The sequence below is a fragment of the Loxodonta africana genome, chromosome 20 (assembly GCF_030014295.1).
Source record: "Loxodonta africana isolate mLoxAfr1 chromosome 20, mLoxAfr1.hap2, whole genome shotgun sequence".
Classification (NCBI taxonomy): Eukaryota; Metazoa; Chordata; class Mammalia; order Proboscidea; family Elephantidae; genus Loxodonta; species Loxodonta africana.
The window spans coordinates 40,284,310-40,305,823 of record NC_087361.1 but is presented as its reverse complement, the minus strand read 5'-3'; the positions used below and the strand labels follow the sequence as shown (position 1 = coordinate 40,305,823).

Genomic DNA, 21,514 nt, shown 5'->3' with positions numbered 1-21,514 from the left:
TGATACAATCATTTTGGAAAAAGGTATGGTGCTTCCTTAGAAAGCTAGAAATAGAAATACCATATGATCCAGCAATCCTACTCCTAGGAATATATCCTAGAGAACTAAGGGTTGTCACAGAAATAGACATGCACACCCATGTTCATTGCAGCATAGTTCACAATAGCAAAAAGATGGAAACAACCTAGATGCCCATCGTCAGATGAACGGATAAACCATGGTACATACACATAATGGAGTACTATGTAATGATAAAGAGCAATGGTGAATCATCTCACAACATGGATGAATCTGGAGGGCATTATACTGAGTGAAATAAGCCAGTGACAAAAGAACAGATACGTATAAGACCATTACTATAAAAATTCATGAAAAGGTTTACACACAAAAAGAATCTTTGATGGTTGCGAGGGAGGGGAGGGGTAGGAATGGAAAAACACTAGATAGACAATAGATAAGTGGTAACTTTGGTGAAGGGTAAGACAGCACACAGTACTGGGGAAGCCAGCACAACTTGTACAAAGCAAGGTCATGGAAGCTCCACAGACACATCCAAACCCTGAGGGACTGAACTGCTGGGCTGAGGGCTGTGGGGACTATGGTCTCATGGAACATCTACTCAATTGGCAAAACATAGCTTATAAAGAAAATGTTCTAAATTCTACTTTGGTGAGTAGTGTCTGGGGTCTTAAAAGCCTGTGAGCAGCGATCTAAAATACTCTGCTGGTCTCACCCTGAAGGGACCAAGGGACAATGAAGAAAACAAGATACAAGGGAAAGATTAGTCCAAAGGTCTAATGGACCACATCTACCATGGCCTCCACCAGACTGAGCCCAGTACAACTAGATGGTGCCCGGCCACTACCGGCAACTGCTCTGACAGGGATCACAATAGAGGGTCCCGGACAGAACTGGAGAAAAACGTAGAACAAAATTCTAACAAAAAGACCAGACTTACTGGCCTGACAGACTGGAGAAGCCTTGAGAGTATGGCACCTGGACACTTTTAGTGCAGTAATGATGTCACTCTTGAGGTTCACCCTTCATCCAAATACTAGGCCCATAAAACAAAAGGAGACTAAAAGGGCACACCAGCCCAGGGACAACGACTAGAAGTCAGGAGGGGACAGCAAAGCTGGTAATAGGGAATCCAAGGTTTAGAAGGGAGAGTGTTTACATGTCGTGGGGTGGTTAACCAATGTCATACATTAAAACAATATGTATACTAACTAATGAGAAGCTAGTTCTGTAAACCATCTAAAGTTCAATAAAAAAATATATAAGAATTTCAGTTTTTCCTTTTAAAAAACTTTTTATTAACTGTCTTTTCCCCCAAGGCTACTATCAAAAATACACATATAAAAAGTCAATTTCTTAATGGTAGCTATTGAAAATACAAATATAATAAAACATCTTTTATTATCAAAGTTACTCTCCATAGAATTTTCCTGTCCGAGCATTTGGCCTGTATTAATTTGATCTGTCCCCTGACTTACATGCCTAATGCCACTTATACAGCAGAAGTGTTCTTCCAGCGGCTAGTAAACTCTGCCATATAAGAAAGCTTTTCCCAACATGTTCAAGTCTGATGTCGAATTATTTAATAAATACTCAAGTAAATCCAAATAGTACACAGTACTTCAGATTCTTCAGTAGTCCTTCATATTTATACCACTGTAATCCCATCAGTCTCGTGAGCGTACTTGAACTACAAAAAACAAAAAGAAACAACAGTTTGGATTTTTTCTCCCCCAAAATTAAGCTTTTAAAAAAACTAAGATCAGCAATACTTTTCCCGTCACTCAAATCTTTAAGTTTCGAGTCCTCAATTATTTGACTTATCTCAAAAAAAAAAAAATCACAACGGGCTGATAAATCTTTGGAAGGCCTTGGCTATCCCAAAAATTTGTTATTGTTTTTTGCAAATTACCTTTTGGGTAAGTTTCTAGTAACCATAGAATATAGGAAAGTGCACAAATCATAAGGATCTAGCTCAACGATTTGAAAGCATTAAGTCAATTTCTACTGTGGCATTTAAAATGTTTGGAACTTCATCAGAAAATCCATTTTTAAACCTTGGAAACCTAATGTTATTGATACTTGGTAAAGCCATATACAATGTATTTACATATTTCTAAACCATAATATCCCTTTTTTCTCTTCCTGAAATACATAGTGGATGGCTTATTCATACTAGGGATAGCTGACATCACAAGGGACATCAGTTTTATTTAAGTTTAAAAACTTTTTGACTGTCATCAAAGCCTTCACACCCTTATAGACCCCAGAGGTTTCGTGGCAATTGCAGATTTGTGGGCAATTAAAGGTGGCAAGTTTTGAGTATATCATGAAGTTACCAGACTGCATTTGTTCTTGTAGTCTGTACATGCTGTAGGTAAGGGCTTGTTGAGAAAATCAGAAGCATAATAGCTGTACTGCCAAATGGGAAGTGTTATTTTTGACACACACCTACTAACCAGGCCATTCTTTCCACCTTACATTATTACAGAATCTTTTAAGTCTCTTATTCATTAGTGCTGACAATTAAATGGCAGGGCCCCTTGAAGAAAATGCCAATTTAGAATTTGGCAGCACATGAGACACCTACTTTTCGAAGATTATGCCCTTTAAAGCAAAAACAAAAACACTATAGCTTTTCCAATCCATTCCTAATGAAGTAAAAATATCCGCCAGCAGCCCTAGGCACTGGCCCAGTAAGCACCTGGCACAAAGTTTGCCAGCCCTTTTCTAATGATAACTATGATCCTAGGTGTTAACTTCTCTAAGTCTACCTCTGTTAGTCAACTCCAGGACTACTCCAGTGAAGACAAAACATAGCTGCATTATTCCAGCTTCAAAGACTTATCAGGCTGTTTCAAGCAGGAGTGGTGCGTGACTCGTGAAAGTAATTTGTTTTAATTTTCCTTTTTATATCTGTAAGCATATCTGCAAAGTCATAAATTCTAGAGGTTGAATTTGAATTTTTTTAAAAAATGTAAAAAATACAAATTCGTTTTGATAAGTTCTTTTACATCAGCACTGAGGTGATTCTAGTTTTTTAGTGTAAATTTTACCTCAAAGTGTTTAACTTCAACAAACTTCTATGAGGATCCCTGGTAGTTAAGCACTTGGCTCCTAACGAAAATGCTGCAGTTCGAACCCACTGGGCACTCCACAGGAGAAAGATGTGGCAGGTGTCTACAGGCTTGGAAACACCAGAGGGCAGTTCTACTCTGTCCTATAGTCACTATGAGTCAGAACTGACTTGACAGCAACAGGTTAAACTTCTGTGATTTCAAGCTAAAATAGCAAGAAAGCATTCGTGTTGACTTCTACTCAGCTATCTGATATATTTCCCTATCAACTCAGCTATTGCTGTTAGGTGATTATTTCTTATTTGATAATAGGGAAGGAGGAAAAAACTTAAAAACACCTACCATATACATTTTGTCTTGCAGAGCAGTTACTATATCCATTTTACAGATAACAGTAATAATAACTTAGTTTTTCATTTTTATCGCTATGTGCCAACAACTTGGTTAGTCCTCATAACAACCCTATGAGATAACCAAACCAAACCCGTTACTGTCAAGTCAATTCTCCATGGGGTTTCCAAGGCTGTAATCTTTACGGAAGCAGACTGCCACATCTTTCTCCTGCAGAGCAGCTGGTGGGGTCAAACTGCCAACCTTCCGGTTGGCAGCCAAGCACTTAACCACAGCGCCCCCAGGGATCCTTTACCCTATGAGATAGGTACCATTATTATTCCTGGTTTAGAATAAGGACTCTAGCTCAGAGAAGTCAGTAATGCCCAAGATCACAGAAAGCTAAGCAATGAAGCCATGACTCAAAACCAAGATGGGCTTCTGTCAAGCCCATGCTCCACCGATGCCTTGGCACCAGATTCGGCTTGTTACCTATAAAATCTCGCAATTCTGGAAATCTGTGTGAATTCAGTATCAGGTCAAGACTTGAAAAAAGCAACTGATACAAAACATAGTAAGTAAGAATATAAGACATTAAAGTATCTATTGATGAATCACTAGCAAGGCCCTGACAAAGTTCACTGCTGCAGACTAGTCAGATATTTCTGAAAAGGGGGTTAACTAGTAACTTGATAGCAATTGTGTTGGCTTGAATTAGAAATCAAATCGCAATAGACAATACAACCCAATGGTTTGAGGTTTGAGATGACAAAGCAAACCTCGCCAGTGACTGGTCAAAGGAAAAGATCACATAGAGAGATAATATTAGTAATGCCTAAGTTTATCACAGACTGTATTTCTTTTTTCTAGTTATCAAATATTTGGAGATTCAACATGGTGTATGATGTTAGCACTCCTTTTGCCAACATTTTCCATATAATCTCTGGAATCTGTATTCCGGTGGGTGAGGCAGTAAGGCTGTGATGATCTTACAGGAACACAATACCTCTGTATTACCGAAATCTTCATGGCATCATCTTATTACACTAGGAAGTTGTCAAGGAAGCACAAAAATTAAGAAGGCTCATGCAATTCCTCTTTAAAATGTGTACACTTTATTCATTGCAGAAACCGTCACTACCTCCCAAATGAATAGCATTAGGCCATCTTCCAGATTCCTTTGTTCTTCTTTCACATTTAATTTTAAGGATAGTATAAGGACCAAGATTGAAACACAATTAATCCTTACAGAAAGCAAATTCATCATTAGGACTTGCAGCAGATATGTCACTGCAACTAGGGGTGGCTTGATGTTTATCAAACCCGATCAGCGTAAATAGAAGTATTGCACTTAATTGTTTCTACCCTCAAGAAGGGAAGAGCTAGTTATAGAAATGATTCCCAGGAAAATTACAAACGCAATCACGGGTGATTTTGCATAAATTTCATAGGACTTAGAAATACAAGGTGTTATTTAGACAGCTGTAGCTTGATTAAAAATTCTACCTTTAGGTATATATAATACAAAACTACAGGGAATATGGTGGGAAGCATCTCTATCCAGCTTAGAAGTTTAATGGATAACTTCCGTGTAGAATTTTAGTGTTGTGGCCAACAAATGTATGTATAGTCATTAAGCTTCACTAGTCATTAAAGGCAAATGAAAGCAGATTTATTTTGGCAATTACAAGACAATAATGCCCAACGTACTTGAGGGTGTAAAAGCGGTCACTCTCATCTACTGTTTGTAGACGTTTGAAACAGGTATAACCTTTTTGAAGAGCCTTTAAAAATGTTGGTGTGCATATCCTTTGACCAGGCATCTGTATTTCCAGAAACTTGTGTACAGAAATATGTAAAACAATGGGGCTGTGTGTGATCTATAAAAATTTTCATTGCAACATGGTTTTAGATTGCAAAAATACCAAAAACAGAAATAGCTATTAATAAATTTGAACATCTAGTCAGGGAAACACTGTGGAAAATATCATATAGACTTGAAGAAAAAAGGAGGTGGATCAATTTGTAATGATATAGAACAAAATATTGCAAGTTGAGGAAATATTCCAAGTGGGGGAAAATGTTATGTCTAGAATGACACCAACATTGTCTGGAAAAACAAATACCAAATTGATAACAGCAGTTAATGTTCACAGGAGTAGGGGGAGATGGGCAGATACAGAGAACTTTATTTTTCTAGTTCATCCATTTCGGTCTGGATTTTTATTCCGAACATTGTAACCGGTGGGAGAAAAAGACAGGCCATGTGTTTTAAGAAAATATTATTTAAGGAATGTACAGTGGCTGATTTTCTGGAAGTAAATCACCAGGCCTTTCTTCTGAGGTGCCTCTGGGTGGACTTGAACTTCCAACCTTTGTGATAGCAGCTGAGTATGTTAACCATTTGTACTATCCAAGTACTCAGAAGCTGGACAGGAAGCTGAAAAGATAGCCCCTAAACTGTAATAACGATTATCCTTAAACGGTTAATAATATTGAGTGTGTGAGCATTATCTTTGTCATTTAAAAAAGCAAAAAAAACATAATTCACAAAGAAAATGTTCTACATTCTACTTTGTGAGTAGCATCTGGGTCTTAAAAACTTGCAAACAGCTATCTAAGATACATTTATTGGTCCCATCTTTTCTGGAGCAAAGAAGAATGAAAAAACGAAAGACACAAGAAAAATATTAGCCCAAAGGACTGAAGGACCACACGAGCCACAGCCTCCACCAGCCTGAGCCCAAAGAAACTAGATGGTGCTGGGCTACCACCACTGAAAGGGATCACAATAGAGGGTCTGGAACAGAGCAGGAGAAAAGTATAGAACAAAATGCAAGTTCACAAGAAAAGACTAGGCTTACCGGTCTGACAGACTGCAGGAACCCCCAGCCTATGACGCCCTGCAAACTTAGAACTGAAGCCACTCCTGAAACCCAACTTTCAGCCAAAGGTTAGACACACCTATAAAACAAACAGTAACACAGGTGAGGAACGTGCTTCTTTCTTAGTTCAGTCAAGTACAGGAGACCAAGTGATCAACTCCTGCCCAAAGGCAAGACATGAAGGCAGAAAGGGACAGGAAAAAAAATGGACAAGTGGACACAGGGTGGAAAGGGGGAGAGTGCTGACACATCACGGAATTGCAACCAATGACACAAAACAAGTTGTGTATAAATTTTTGAATGAGAAACTAATTTGTGCTGTAAGCTTTCATCTAAAGCACAATAAAATCTAAGAAAAGAAAGAAAGCAATAAAATAACATTTTCGTATTATTCTCTTGGTTTAGACAAATTTCACCAAAAACAAATAAATCGCGCGTTAAATGGCTGGCCACAAGGGGGCATCAGATATTCTTTTCTACCTTTCAAGCTAAACGTTGTGTTTGCAAATAATATTCTCCCTTCTCCATGGAAAGCATTAGTGGTTATAGTTAAAATCACTGCTTTTCTCATGGATCTATATGAAGAAACTCTTCTTAATAAGGAATTTTAATTAAGCATGCCATAGTTATACTATAGGGTCGCTATGATTCGGAATCAACTTGACGGCAACAGGTATAGGACAACAAACACCTCTATTTAAATTATTTTTCATGTATTGTTTATTTAGAAAAAAAATAAATATACAAAAACAGAGTGAAAGATAATAAAATCACCTATAATCTCTCCAGCAGAGATAACCACTGCGGATAATTTAGTGGCTAGGGGATGTTTAAAAAGAGAGCTTTTCCTTTATATACTCCTATAACGCTATACATTCTATTTAATTTTGTAGTCACTAAATTTGAAACCATGATGAACATTCTGTCACTAATTTGTCTAAAACATGATTTTTTAAAAATAATTTTGATTGTGCTTTAAGTGAAAGTTTACAAATCAAGTCAGTCTCTTCACACAAAAACCCATATACACCTTGCTACACACTCCCAATTATTCTCCCCCCCTCCTTTTTTTTTTAATGAGACAGCCTGCTGTCTCCCTCCACTGTCTCTTTTCCTGTCCTTTTCCCCAGCTTCTAACCCCTCCCCCCTCTCATCTCTACTCCAGGCAAGAGATGCCAACATAGCCTCAAGTATCCACCTGATCCAAAAAGCTTACTCCTCACCAGCATTCCTTTCCAACCCATTGTCCAGTCGAATCCATGTCTGAAGAGTTGGCTTTGGGAATGGCTCCTGTCTTGGGGCAACAGAAGGTCTGGGGGCCATGACCACTGGGGTCCTTCCAGTCTCTGTCAGACCATTAAGTCTGGTCTTATGAGAGTTTGGGGTCTGCATCCCACTGCTCTCCTGCTCCCTCAGGGCTTCTCTGTTGTGTTCCCTGTCAGGGCAGTCATCGGTTGTAGCTGGGCACCATCTAGTTCTTCTGGTCTCAGGACGATATAGTTGCTGGTTCATGTGGCCCTTTCTGTCTCTTGGGCTCGTAATCACCTTGTGTCCTTGGTGTTCTTCATTCTCCTTTGATCTAGGTGGGTTGAGACCAACTGATGCATCTTAGATGGCTGCTTGCTAGTGTTTAAGACCCCAGACGACACTTTGATCAAAGTGGGATGAAGAATGTTTTGTTAATAGATTTTATTAAGCCAACTGACTTAGATGTCCCCTGAAACCATGGTCCCCAGACCCCTGCCCCTGCTACGCTGTCTTTCGAAGCATTCAGTTTATTCAGGAAACTTTTTTGCTTTTGGTTTAGTCCAATTGTGCTGATCTCCTCTGTATTGTGTGCTATCTTTCCTTTCACCTAAAGTAGTTCTTATCTGCTATCTAATTAGTGAATACCCCTCTCCCATGCTCCCTCCCTCCCCTCTCTCGAAACCACAAAAGAATGTTTTCTTCTCAGTTTAAACTATTTCTCAAGTTCTTATAATAGTGGTCTTCTACAATATTTGTCCTTTTGCAACTGACTAATTTCACTCAGCACAATGTCTTCCAGGTTCCTCCATGTTATGAAATGTTGCACAGATTCCTCACTGTTCTTTATCGATGTGCATTATTCCATTGTGTGGATATACCATAATTTATCCATTCATCCACAGAGTTGCTTCCATGTTTTTGCTATTGTAAACAGTGGTGCAATAAACATGGGTCTGCATATATCTGTTTGTGTAAAGGCTCTTATTTCTCTAGGATATATTCCAAGGAGTGGGATTGCCGGATTGTATGGTAGTTCTATTCCTACTTTTTAAGGAAGTGCCAAATCGATTTCCAAAGTGGTTGTACCATTTGACATTCCCACCAGCAGTGTAGAAGTGTTCCAATCTCTCCACACCCTCTCCAACATTTATTGTTTTGTGTTTTTTGGATTAATGCCAGCCTTGTTGGAGTGAGATGAAATCTCATTGTACTTTTGATCTGCATTTCTCTAATGGCTAATGATCGTGAACATTTCCTCATATATCTGTTAGCTACCTGAATGTCTTCTTTGGTGAAGTGTCTATTCATACCTTTTGCCCATTTTTTAATTGGGTTATTTGTCTTTTTGCAGTTGAGTTTTTGTAGTATCGTGTAGATTTTAGAGATCAGGCGCTGATCAGAAATGTCATAGCTAAAAACTTTTTTCCAGTCTGTAGGTAGTCTTTTTACTCTTTTGGTGAAGTCTTTGGATGAGCATAAGTGTTTGATTTTTAGGAGCTCCCAGTTATCTAGTTTTTCCTCTATGTTCTTTATAATGTTTTGTATACTGTTTATGCCATGTATTAGGGCTCCTAACATTGTCCCTATTTTTCTTCCATGATCTTTATCATTTTAGATTTTATATTTAGGTCTTTGATCCATTCTGAGTTAGCTTTTGTGCATGGAGTGAGGTATGGGTCTTGTTTCATTTTTTTTGCAGATGGATATCCAGTTATGCCAGCACCATTTGTTAAAAAGACTGTCTTTTCCCCATTTAACTGTTTTGGGGCCTTTGTCAAATATCAACTGCTCATATGTGGATGGATTTATGTCTGGATTCTCAATTCTGTTCCATTGGTCCATGTATCTGTCATACCAGTACCAGGCTGTTTTGAATACTGTGGCAGTATAATAGGCTCTAAAATCAGGTAAAGTAAGGCCTCCCACTTTGTTCTTCTTTTGCAGTAATGCCTTATTTATCTGGGGCCTCTTTCTCTTCCATATGAAATTGGTGATTTCTTTCTCCATCTCATTAAAGAATGTCCCTGGGATTTGGATCGGAATTGCACTAAATGTATAGATCGCTTTTGGTAGAATAGACATTTTTATAATGTCAAGTCTTCCTATCCACGAGCAAGGTATGTTCTTCCACTTATCTAAGTCTCTTCTGGTTTCTTGAAGAAGTGTACTGTAGTTTTCTTTGTATAAGTCTTTTACATCTCTGGTAAGATTTATTCCTAAGTTTTTTATCTTCTTGGGGGCTACTGTAAACGGCATTGATTTGGTGATTTCCTCTTCGAGGTTCTTTTTGTTGGTGTAGAGGAATCCAAGTGATTTTTGTATGTTTATCTTGTATCCTGATACTCTGGTGAACTCTTCTATTAGTTTTGATAGTTTTCTGGAGGATTCTTTAGGGTTTTCTGTGTATAAGATCATGTCATCTGCAAATAGAGATACTTTTACTTCTTCCTTGCCAATCTGGATGCCCCTTATTTCTTTATCTAGCCTAATTGCTCTGGCTAGGACTTCCAGCACAATGTTAAATAAGAGTGGTGATAAAGGGCATCCTTGTCTGGTCCCCGATCTCAATGGGAATGTTTTCAGGCTCTCTCCATTTAGGGTGATGTTGGCTGTTGGCTTTGTATACATGCCCTTTATTATGTTGAGGAATTTTCCTTCTAGTCCTATTTTGCTGAGAGTTTTTACCATGAATGAGTGTTGAACTTTGTCAAATGCCTTTTCTGCATCAATTGATAAAATCGTGTGATTCTTGTCTTTTGTTTTATTTATGTGGTGGATTACATTAATTGTTTTTCTAACGTTGAACCATCCCTGCATACCTGGTATGAATCCCACTTGGTCATGGTGAATTATTTTTTTGGTATGTTGTTGAATTCTGTTGGCTAGAGTTTTGTTGAGGATTTTTGCATCTACGTTCATGAGGCATGAGGGATATACGTCTATAATTTTCTTGTGGTGTCTTCACCTGATTTTGGTATCAGGGATATGGTGGCTTCATAGAATGAGTTTGGTAGTATTCCATCCTTTTCTATGCTCTGAAATACCTTTAGTAGTAGTGGTGTTAACTCTTCTCTTAAAGTTTGCTAGAACTCTGCAGTGAAGCTGTCTGAACCAGGGCTTTTTTTTGTTGGGAGTTTTTTAAATTACTTTTTCAATCTCTTCTTTTGTTATGGGTCTATTTAGTTGTTCTACTTCTGTTTGTGTTAGTTTAGGTAGGTAGTGTGTTTCTAGGAATTCATCCATTTCTTCTAGGTTTTCAAATTTGAGTATAGTTTTTCATAGTAATCTGATATGATTCTTTTAATTTCAGTTGGGTCTGTTGTAATATCGCCCATCTTATTTCTTATTCAGGTTATTCGCTTCCTCTCCTGTTTTTCTTTTGTCAGTTTGGCCAATGGTTTATCAATTTTGTTGAGTTTTTCAAAAAACCAGCTTTTGGTCTTGTTAATTCTTTCAATTGTTTTTCTGTTTTCTATTTCATTTAGTTCAGCTCTACTTTTTATTATTTGTTTTCTTCTGGTGCACGTGGGTTTCTTTTGTCGCTCTCTTTCTATTTGTTCAAGTTGTAGGGATAGTTCTTTGATCTTGGCCCTTTCTTCTTTTTGGATGTGTGCATTTATTGATATAAATTGGCCTCTGAACACCGCTTTTGCTGTGTCCCAAAGGTTCTGATAGGAAGTGTTTTCATTCTCATTGGATTCTATGAATTTCTTTATTCCATCCTTAATGTCTTCTATAATCCAGAGGGGGGGCCAAGATGGCTGACTAGGTAGAAGCTACCTCGGATCCCTCTTGCAACAAAGACTCGGAAAAACAAGTGAATCAATCACATACATGACAATCTATAACCCCTGACCATCAAACACAGATCTAAAGAGTTGACCTGCGTGACAGAGACTGAGAACGAACAACCACGGGGAAGCAGCGACTGTTTTCGGAGCCTGGAGCCAGTGTCCCAGTCAGGAAACTTTGGCACCGGGGTTTGGACTGGGCGCAGGGGAGCTGAGCACAGCATCCTGAGACGGCGCAAACACAGAAAGCAGCCCTAGCCCCCAGAAATGACCTCGGGGGAAGCCCAGCCAGTGCACGCAGGCAGCGCAGTGACACGGCTGAAAGGAGGAGAAGTCACTGGGAGCCAGCGACTGGTTTTGGAGCGTGGAGTGTGGCGTCCCAGCTGGGAAACCTTAGCGCTGGGCTTTGGACTGGGAGCGGAGGAATTGACCACGGCTTCTGAGACAGCGCAAGCACAGGACGCAGGCCTGACACTCGGGGGGCAATCTCTACCCAGCCAGCACACATAGTCAACACGCCCCTCGGGAATCTCAGATAAAACAGTCATCCCAAGCAAGATAAGTAACTTTGTCTATATTCTGGGGTGCTACTCTCTCCTATTTATCTGAACCCTCCCCTCCCCTTTCCAGGCGGCTTCATTAACATTGGAATTTCCTGAGCCAGAAAGTGAACTGCGCTGCGGTTTTTCTTTCTTTCTTTTTCTTTTTTTTGGTCTTTTCCTAACCCATTCTCCTGGCCTGAGAGAAGCAGCTACAAAAAACCCAGGGACCAAAAATCCTTCCCTAATTGGACTAAAAACACAGAACCAGCTCCAGCCAAACATATGTGATCCACAGTCTTGGGCTTTCATCCCTACAGGGAACAAGGTAGCTATTATAATGCAAAGGCATTTCTGATACGGATCTGACTATAATTGTTTTAGCGGATTACTGGAAAGACAAGTTTCCCAGGTCTGATATCTCTGCTTATTCAACAGAGCCCTCACTGACCACAACAGGGAACTGAGGGCTGAAGCTCCCCACAGACCACCTAGCCTCCTGCCTTAGGGGTCTAAAGAGGGTGATACCTACCAATCTGTAAAGGTACTTGCATTGGGGGCCTAAGGTACAGCTGCAGAGCCCACCCACCAAAGTGCTTTAGGAATAGAGACACACCTACCTCACTGGCACTTGGGGGAGGCCTGTCAGCATCCTGCCCCCCCGCCAGAGTGTGAACCCCAGCTGCTACTAGAATCTGGTACACACAACTATCACCACTACTTCTCTAGGTGGATAGGTGACAGTCTGCACCACACACTTGATGACCCAAAATCAGATTCTACCTAGGAATAGTGAATGGACTCTTAGGTTTATATATCTGGTAACAGCCCAAACCAGCTGGTAATAGGACATAAGTGATTCAAGGGCTACAACAATCAAGACAGCGCAATCTAGTAGCCCATCTACCTATACTGAAAGAAAACAAAACAAGATAAGACTCAGTGAGCAAATATAGAATAAATCACTACAATATCTTAGAAATGGCTCGGAGACAGCAGTCGATATCAAACCACATAAAGAAGCAGACCACGATTGCTTCTACAACTCCCCAAACTAAAGAATCAGAATCTTTCCCAAATGAAGATACAATCCTGGAATTGCCAGATGCAGAATATAAAAAACTAATTTACAGAATGCTTCAAGACATCAGGGATGACCTCAGAAATGAAATAAGGCAATCTACAGAAAAAGCCAAGGAACACACTGATAAAGCAGTTGAAGAACTCAAAAAGATTACTCAAAAACACAGTGGAAAAATTAATAAGCTTAATGTCTTCTATAATCCAGTCTTTTTTGAGCAGAGTATTGTTCAGTTTCCAAGTGTTTGATTTCTTTTCCCTGCTTTTCCTGTTATTGATTTCCACTTTTATGGCCTTATGCTCAGAGAAGATGCTTTGTAATATTTCAGTGTTTTGGATTCTGCTAAGGCTTGCTTTATGACCTAATATGTGGTCTATACTAGAGAATGTTCCATATGCACTAGAAAAGAGAGTACAGTTGGTTGCTGTTGGGTGGAGTGTTCTGTGTATGTCTACGAGGTCAAGTTGGTTGATGGTGGCATTTAGATCTTCCGTGTGTTTATTGAGCTTCTTTCTGGATGTCCTGTCCTTCACCGTGTTGAAGTCTCCTACTATTACTGTGGAGCTGTCTATCTCACTTTTCAATGCTGATAGTGTTTGTTTTCTGTCTCTTGCAGCCCTGTCATTGGGTGCATAAATATTTAATATGGTTATATCTTCTTGGTGTATTGTCCCTTTAATCATTATATAGTGTCCTTCCTTATCCTTTCTGATGGATTTAACTTTAAAGTCTATTTTGTCAGAAATTAATATTGCCACTCCTGCTGTTTTTTGATTGTTATTTGCTTGATATATTTTTTTCCATCCTTTGAGTTTTAGTTTGTGTCTCTAAGTGTAAGGTGTGTCTCTTGTAGGCAGCATATAGACGGATCTTGCTTTTTAATCCATTCTGCCACTCTCTGTCTCTTTATTGGTGCATTTAGTCCATTTACATTCAGGGTAATTATGGATAGGTATGAATTTAGTGCTATCATTTTGATGTCATTTTTTGTGTGCTGACAGCTTCTTTTTCCCACTTGATTTTATGTGCTGAGATTTTCTTTATATATTGTCTTTTCCTCATATTTGTTGTTTTTGATTTTGTTTCTGCTGAGTCTGTATTTTTCCATTGTGTTTTATTTTGATGAGTAGGATAGTTTGTCTCATTTGTGGTTACCTTATTATTTACCCGTTTTTCTAAATTTATAACTAACTTTTATTTCTTTGTATCACCGTATCTTCCTCTGCATATGGAAGGTGTATGATTACATTTCTTAGTCCCTCTTTATTATTTTAATGTTGTCTTCTTTTATATAATAACATCACCATTACCCTGTGTTGGGCTTTTTTTTTTTTTTAATCTTGCTTTTTTTTTTTTTTTTATTTCCCTGTCTGGGTTGACTTCTGGTTGCTCTGCCCGGTGTTCTAGTCTTGGGTTGATACCTGATATTATTGATTTTCTAATCAAAGAACTCCCTTTAGTATTTCTTGTAGTTTTGGTTTGGTTTTTACGAATTCCCTGAACTTGTGTTTATCTGGAAATGTCTTAATTTCACCTTCATATTTAGGAGACAGTCTTGGTGGATATATGATTCTTGGCAGGCAATTTTTTTCCTTCAATTTTTTATATGTCATCACATTGCCTTCTTGCCTGCATGGTTTCTGCCGAGCACTCTGAGCTTATTCTTATTGGCTTTCCCTTGTAGGTGACTTTTCTTTTATCCCTCGCTGCTCTTACAATTGTCTCCTTATCTTTGGTTTTGGCAAGCTTGATTATAATATGTCTTGGTGACTTTCTTTTAAGATCTACCTTATGTGGAGTTCGATGAGCATCTTGAATAGATATCTTCTCATCTTTCACAATATCGAGGAAGTTTTCTGCCAAAAAATCCTCAAAAATTTTCTGTGTATTTTCTGTTATCCCTCCCTGTTCTGGTACTCCAATCACTCCTAGGTTATTTCTCTTGATAGAGTCCCACATGATTCTTAACGGTTTCTTCAGTTTTTTTTAATTCTTTTATCTGATTTTTCTTCAAATATATTAGTGCCAAGTGATTTATCTTCGAGTCCAGAAATTCTAGCTTCTACTTACTCAATTCTGCTCCTCTGACTTTCTACTGAATTATCTAATTCTGTAATTTTATTGTTAATCTTCTGAATTTCTGATTGCTGTCTGCCCATGGATTTTTCCAGCTTATTAAACTTTTCATTATGTTCCTGAATAATCTTTCTGATTTCTTCAGTTGCTTTATCTGTGTGTTCCTTGGCTTGTTCTACGTATTGCCTCATTTCCTTCCTGATGTCTTGAAGGGTTCTGTATATTAAACTTTTGTGTTCTGTATCTGGTAATTCCAGGAATACACTTTCATCTAAAAGATCCCTGGATTCTTTGTTTTGAGTGCCTGTTGAGGTGATCATGGTCTGTTTCTTTATGTGACTTGATATTGACTGTTTTCTCCAAGCCATCTATAAGTTATTGTATTAGTTTATGCTTGCTTACTGTGTCGTAGCTGCTTGCTTTGTTTTGTTTTGGTATACACCTATGGGTTGTTTGAGTGAGCTAGCTTGATTATTTTCACTTTTGGAACTCTGGTGTCCTGTCCTTAGCTGGCTAGAGCTGTTATCAGGTATATCAGTCTAGGAGTCCATTCAGTTTTCTTGTATGAATTCAGCTCAGGTTTCCAGGTAGCTGATATCAAGTGTGTGGTAGCTGATATCAAGTGTGTGGTACAGGCTCTGTCCTATAGTCTTAGATGAGCAGGGGTGATTGGCATATATACTGGTATCTGATTGCAGCAGGGGGTCAAGCTCTGAACAAGGCAGGGGGCTGAGAACCGACCCCCAAGTGTCTCTGAGGAAAACACGTCTCTGTTCCCTAGAGCGTGCTGGTGGGTGGGCTCTGCAGAGGGACCACGGGCACCCAAAGTTTTTGTTGTAAAGAGTGGGAGGTACCAGTTATCCCTGGTCCCCTTTTGCACGTGGCTGGGTGACCCAAGTGGAGCCACCAGTCCTTAGGTCCCCGTTGTGGGTAGGTGAGGACCTTGTTTAATAGGCAAAGCAATGTCAAACATCAAACACCCACCTCTCCACCACACAACTGAAATGGTTGGAGTTTGCCAACAAGGACCTATTCTCCCGAAATAGGCCCACACAGGTCCATGCAGAAGGGAAAGGTGCTCAAGGTCCACGGACGGTTTATGCCTGGTCAGGAGCCACTTCTGTCCTGAGCTCCCCCAATTAATGGAACTAGCAAATTATCTTTTCCCCCCATTTGCAAATTTTTTCCTTCTCCAAGGCCGAGAGGATGGCTCCAGGTGTTCACCAGGGCCTATCACAGGCCTAGGGATTCAGCCGCTGAAGCTGGATTTGGGGTGGGGGTGGGGCGCGGTAAAAAATAGGCAAGTACTTAGCTTTTGCCAAGAGCGCCGTTCTCCTCAGTTTCCAGAGGTGTGAGTGGGCTGTGTGGCTGCTGCTCCTCCCTGAGGAAACTGTGGCTGAACACTAGTACCAGCCTGCTGCCACCGCCCCGGGAATGGTGCCTAAGGGCTCCCTGCGATTCAGGTCCGGTAACTCCTCTCCTCTTCTGAAAGGTCTCTTCCTTCCCCTGCCCCTCAGTTCGTTGTCTAAGCTTGCTTTTGATGCTCAGGGCTCCAAGCTTGTCACAAATAGAGTTGCTTCACTTGTTTTTTTGGGTCTTTGTTGTAAAGAGGGCTCGACAGAAGCGTCTGTCTATTCCGCCATCTTGGCTCCACCTCCCTAAAACATGATTTTTAATAGTTTCATGGTTTGTGTGCCTTGATTTATTTCATTGATCTCTATTATTAGATATTAAGCTACAGATCTCTTTCGGAAACATCTTTTTCAGCCATATATCTAAATATTACCACCTTTGGTGGTGGAAGAGTGTTCTTTTAAAGTCCAGAAATGGACAGTTGATCCTGTAACAGAATTGCCAACCCTTTTAGTTTACACATAGAAAATACATACAAGATAAATTTCCTAGAGTCAAATCCATAAACTATAAAATTCAACAGAAAAATGACTAGTATGCTTAACTGACCTTTTGTTTAAAGTCAATGGAAGAAACATTGTTTTTGCATCTTATAGATCATCAAACACTGAGAACTGATTCCCTAAAGAAGTGAAAGTAAAATATATTAAATAGTAATGAAAGTGTATTTAAAGTTTCTGAACTTTGCCTAAAGTGCTTGGAATGTAAAAAATAGAAAATTCTGTTTCATCATATAAATTATTGGTTTGTGAATTCAGACTGTTTCGAGTTTCTTCTTTTCTCTGGTTAACTGTAACCCCTCCAATTCTGTCTTCTGCTGGGTGTATGTGTGTGAGAAAAACAGAAAAAGAAGCACAGAGATGACTCATTATGCCAATCGGTCCTTCTCTAAAAAAGTTCTGAGGGTCTGGACTGGAGAGTACTGCTGATTTCCTGCTTGTTGTGTACACCAGATGTCCAAAACTCTTAGGTATATATAAGAGAAACTACACGTCTGGACTAGTGTATCAGTAAAGCTGCCATGCGGGGGGAGGAAGGCAAAGATATTTAGGGTACAAGGTTAACAAAAGGCTCAAAAACAGAAATAATATTCTTAATGCTGCCTAGTGATATAATAGATCATATTTAAAATTTTAAATTGATAGTTAAATCAGATCCTTCAATAAATAATTTTGAAATGCCGTTTCTGTTGACTGATACTGGGAAATTTGGGAATGAATACACAAAAGTTAAAACATGGGATCTGACATATGGATTTGGCATACAGGTTTTAGTAAAATCCTTCTTGACTGACATAATCAGGAGGGTTTATCAAAAAAGTTTAGATGAGAATCCATTAAAAATTACATATACCTTAAAGATCTTAAACATTGTATCATTATACTTTCAGTCACCAAATTTTTGATGCAGAGTCAAGAATTTTTCTTAAAAGACAGGTCTGTTGCTTCAAATTGTTTTCTTTTCCCCATCAACTACGCCCGTAATACACGGTTCTCATTTAAAGTTTGATTTCTTTGCAGTAGCATGAGACACTTTTGTAGCAATGTGACAGAAGAATCAGGTTTTCATTTTCCTCAGCATTTTAATGTCATCTTGACCAAATCTATTTGATAGCAGTTTTTTTTTTTTTTAAGCAACGTGTCTTTGTCATCTCTTCCCAAAACATTCAATTTCATTTTCAAAGGTACAATCTCTTCTTTCTTGCCCATGCGTTTCTCCGGCTTATGTACTCTTTAATTACATTATGTAGTCATCAAGCATAACATGCATGAACAGGTTTAAAACCAAACAAAACGGGCTTGTCAAGCACCCACTCCGCAGCCAGCAGGACTAGCCGGGCCTCCTGGAGCTGAGCCTGCAGCTGTCGGTGCGCGGGGTGCCCTGGGCGTCAGTGACCACGATTCAGAGAGGGAATGGAGGGGTCTGGGTAGGGGTGGATCTGCTCTTCTTTCATTGATCCCCCAGCTAGCGTTGCTGAAAAGGGAAATGTGAGGGGTCAGAGGGGGTCACCTACTTTTAACTCTTCCCTTCTTTGCTTTTGCTTCTTTCTCAGGGCCTGGATTGCCAAGGACTCACGGTTCCTGGAAAAACACTAAGCCAAGAATCAGGAGACCTAGATTCCTAACTATGTGGCCTTAAACCCATTGCCGTGTAGTTGATTCCAACTCATAGGGACCCTATAGCACAGAGTAGAACTGCCCCAAACGGTTTCCAAGGAGCAGACCTTTAGGTTACCAGCCGAGCTCTAAATCATTATGCCACCAGGGCTCCCATGTGGCCTTGGGAAGTCAAAACCTTTTTGGATGGACCTTGGTTTCGTTATAAAATGCTATTGAACTAAGACTACAGAAAGCATTCTAGTAAGATTTTTATTGCTGTGTGTTACATAATGATGACAATTCATCTGTGTCAGGCTTGAAAACAAGCTTCTAAAATGACATCTTTTATGGAGCAAGAATTTTCTTTCTCAAACAGCTGTTCCCTACTCTTGCTTTAGACAAGCTATACCATCTTGGGAGCAAGACTATAACGTTCATATTTGCAAGGCCAAGGTCCAAATATATTAAGAACCACCTGAGACTTCACTTTCTAGGGCAGAGTGACCAAAGAAAAGGTGAGTGAATGCAGGGTGACACTGATGTGTGTAAAAACTCCTTTTAGAAGACGACTTTCACTTAGCTGTTACAGACCCCAAGAAATAAATAAAAATCTAAAAGCTACATCCTTACATCATAAGAATCATTGCTTACTGACCACCTAATAGTCACCAAGTCTAGTGCTAAGCCCTTTACATGACTATCTCATGAGTATTCATGAGGTATATACAAATTGTTTCCTCATTTGCTTAGTGGCTGAGCCAAGATTTGAACCGATATCTAATTCCAGAGCCCAACCTTTAACTATGATACTATTTCTAATAGAACCCTTCGTTTATCTTAAATTGACTGCCAGCATACACCTTTCCCACCTGAGTTGACTGCATACACAGACCTAGGAATAAGCATTTTTGACTTGTGTAAGCTTGCAAAGCACTAACTTGTGGCCACAATGATCTCCTTCTAGCACAGGAACAAAGAGGAGGAAGAGGGATCCTTTCTATGTGAGATGCTACACCCAGGAGCGGCCCTGTATTTCTACCCTGGAGAATATTTTAACGTGGATGAGACCAGGTCATAATGAGGTCTTTCTGGGAGCTTCTATAAAATATCCTTTTAGGAGTCCACAGATGAATTACATGTGATAACTAGAGTCATGCTGAATTAAAAAAATCTATTTTCTCTTCTGTACCATGACATTGGGCACACAAGAGGTGAGGGCAGTACCCAGAATTTGTATTTCCTAACTAACAGTCCAGGCTTTAATCATTAAAATACACTACTCGCTGATGTCAGGGGGAGAAGAGTGAATCTCAAAGGGTGTGTGTGAGCGTGGCCCAATTATCTGATGTTACCTTTGACGAGATGGTATTTTGTTTCCAGTCTTGCTTTGGTAATAAAGTGACGCATGATAAATGTACAAAAGTAATCCATGTGCTTTGGAGCAAATTTGCAAAACACAACCAACACCCAAAGTTAATCTCTATTAAAATTTAGCCTATTCTTCCTGTATGTAACCCCTCCACAGATATTTAAATATTTTTTTAAGATTTAAAATAGCCATTTAGCTTTCCTTTTACAAAATTGGAGATGCTATGTAAATTTTCCTCACTTAATCACACATTATCTTTTGCCCATAACATTACAAGAAGTCTATTATCTCTCTACCAATAGATCTACCTATCATCTATCTCTGTTCATAGATCCCTGTTGGTACCGTAAAGCACAGCTTTACATTGTCCTGGATGTAGCACACAGTATCTTTGAGTTGACAGGGCAGAGACTGCATTTCCTCCCATGTAATTATTTTATTTTGTGTTCTGGTGTTTTTGTGAAAACCTAAACTGTCACCTCCTTGTCAGGAGATTAAAACACTGGTGGAGGCTAAACTTGGAGGACCATGATTTTGCAACAGTTTGTAAGTTGCAGTCATTGGTATCTTCTCTAACCTCTCCTCTCCTCTCCGAATTGCAAGGTCATTCACTGTTCCCTAGAGAAGTTCTCACACTTGACAGTTCTGGGACTTTGTGAGAGGTAAGGTTCCTACTTGGCAACACTAAAAGAGCACAGAGCCAGCAGCCAACATTCAACTTAGAATAATAATATCTGACAACTGACCTAACACATGATCTAGACATATCTTCTTGTCAAGCCCAAAATAACTCATTTTCTTCATTTAGTTCGTGCTGATTCCATAAAACTTCTCTGGACAAGAACTCCAGCAAGTTGACCAAACCAAAGATACCTTAAGAAGAAACACACTGATGAGGAAACAAATGGTGAGGGCTTGATATGAACAGAGTTAGAGCTGTTGTTAATTACTACCATTGACAACGGTTACCGAGAATCTCCTGAGGTTCACCCTCCAGCCAAAGATTAGGCCCATAAAACAAAACCAGACTAAATGGGCACAACCAGCCCAGGGGCGCAGACAAGGGGAGAGTGTTGCCATATCGTGAGGGTGGCAACCAATGTCATAAAACAATGTGCATTGTTTAATGAGAAACTAATTTGCTCTGTACACCTTCATCTGAAGTACAGTAGAAAAAAAAAATTACTGAGAATTCATTATGTGCTAAACATTACGGAGGTAAAAATGTCCCTGCCTTTGAGAAGTCTGACTTCTGCTTAGGGAGAGGAGACAAACATGAAAAGACAGGCAACCTCCAGCTCCTGCATACAATTTCAAGAAGGGAGAAGCTGGGTCGAAGGAGGATGACTGGAGGTTTCTCTGGTGGTGTTACTTGGGAAGAATTAGGATCACAAGGTCTGAAAAGGGTAAGACCACATACAGAGTCAAAAATGACAAAGCGAGAAAAAAAAGTTTCAATTCATATCACACACACACACCAAAAAAACACAACCAAACCTGTTGCTGTCGATTCCGACTCATAGCGACCCTACAGGACAGAGTAGAACTTGTCCCATAGAGTTTCCAAGGAGTGCCTGGCGGATTTGAA

At 39.5% G+C, this 21,514-nt stretch overlaps 1 protein-coding gene across 1 annotated transcript in view; it reads right to left on the bottom strand.

Annotated features, from left to right (window-relative positions):
- Positions 1-189: 189 nt before the first annotated feature.
- Positions 190-21,514, bottom strand: part of CXADR (CXADR Ig-like cell adhesion molecule) — a 115,882-nt gene continuing 94,557 nt past the window's right edge. Inside the window, exon 8 of the mRNA XM_064273121.1 lies at positions 190-1,708. Coding sequence (XP_064129191.1) covers positions 1,667-1,708 — 42 coding nt within the window. The 3' untranslated portion in view covers positions 190-1,666. The remainder of the gene's footprint in view (positions 1,709-21,514) is intronic.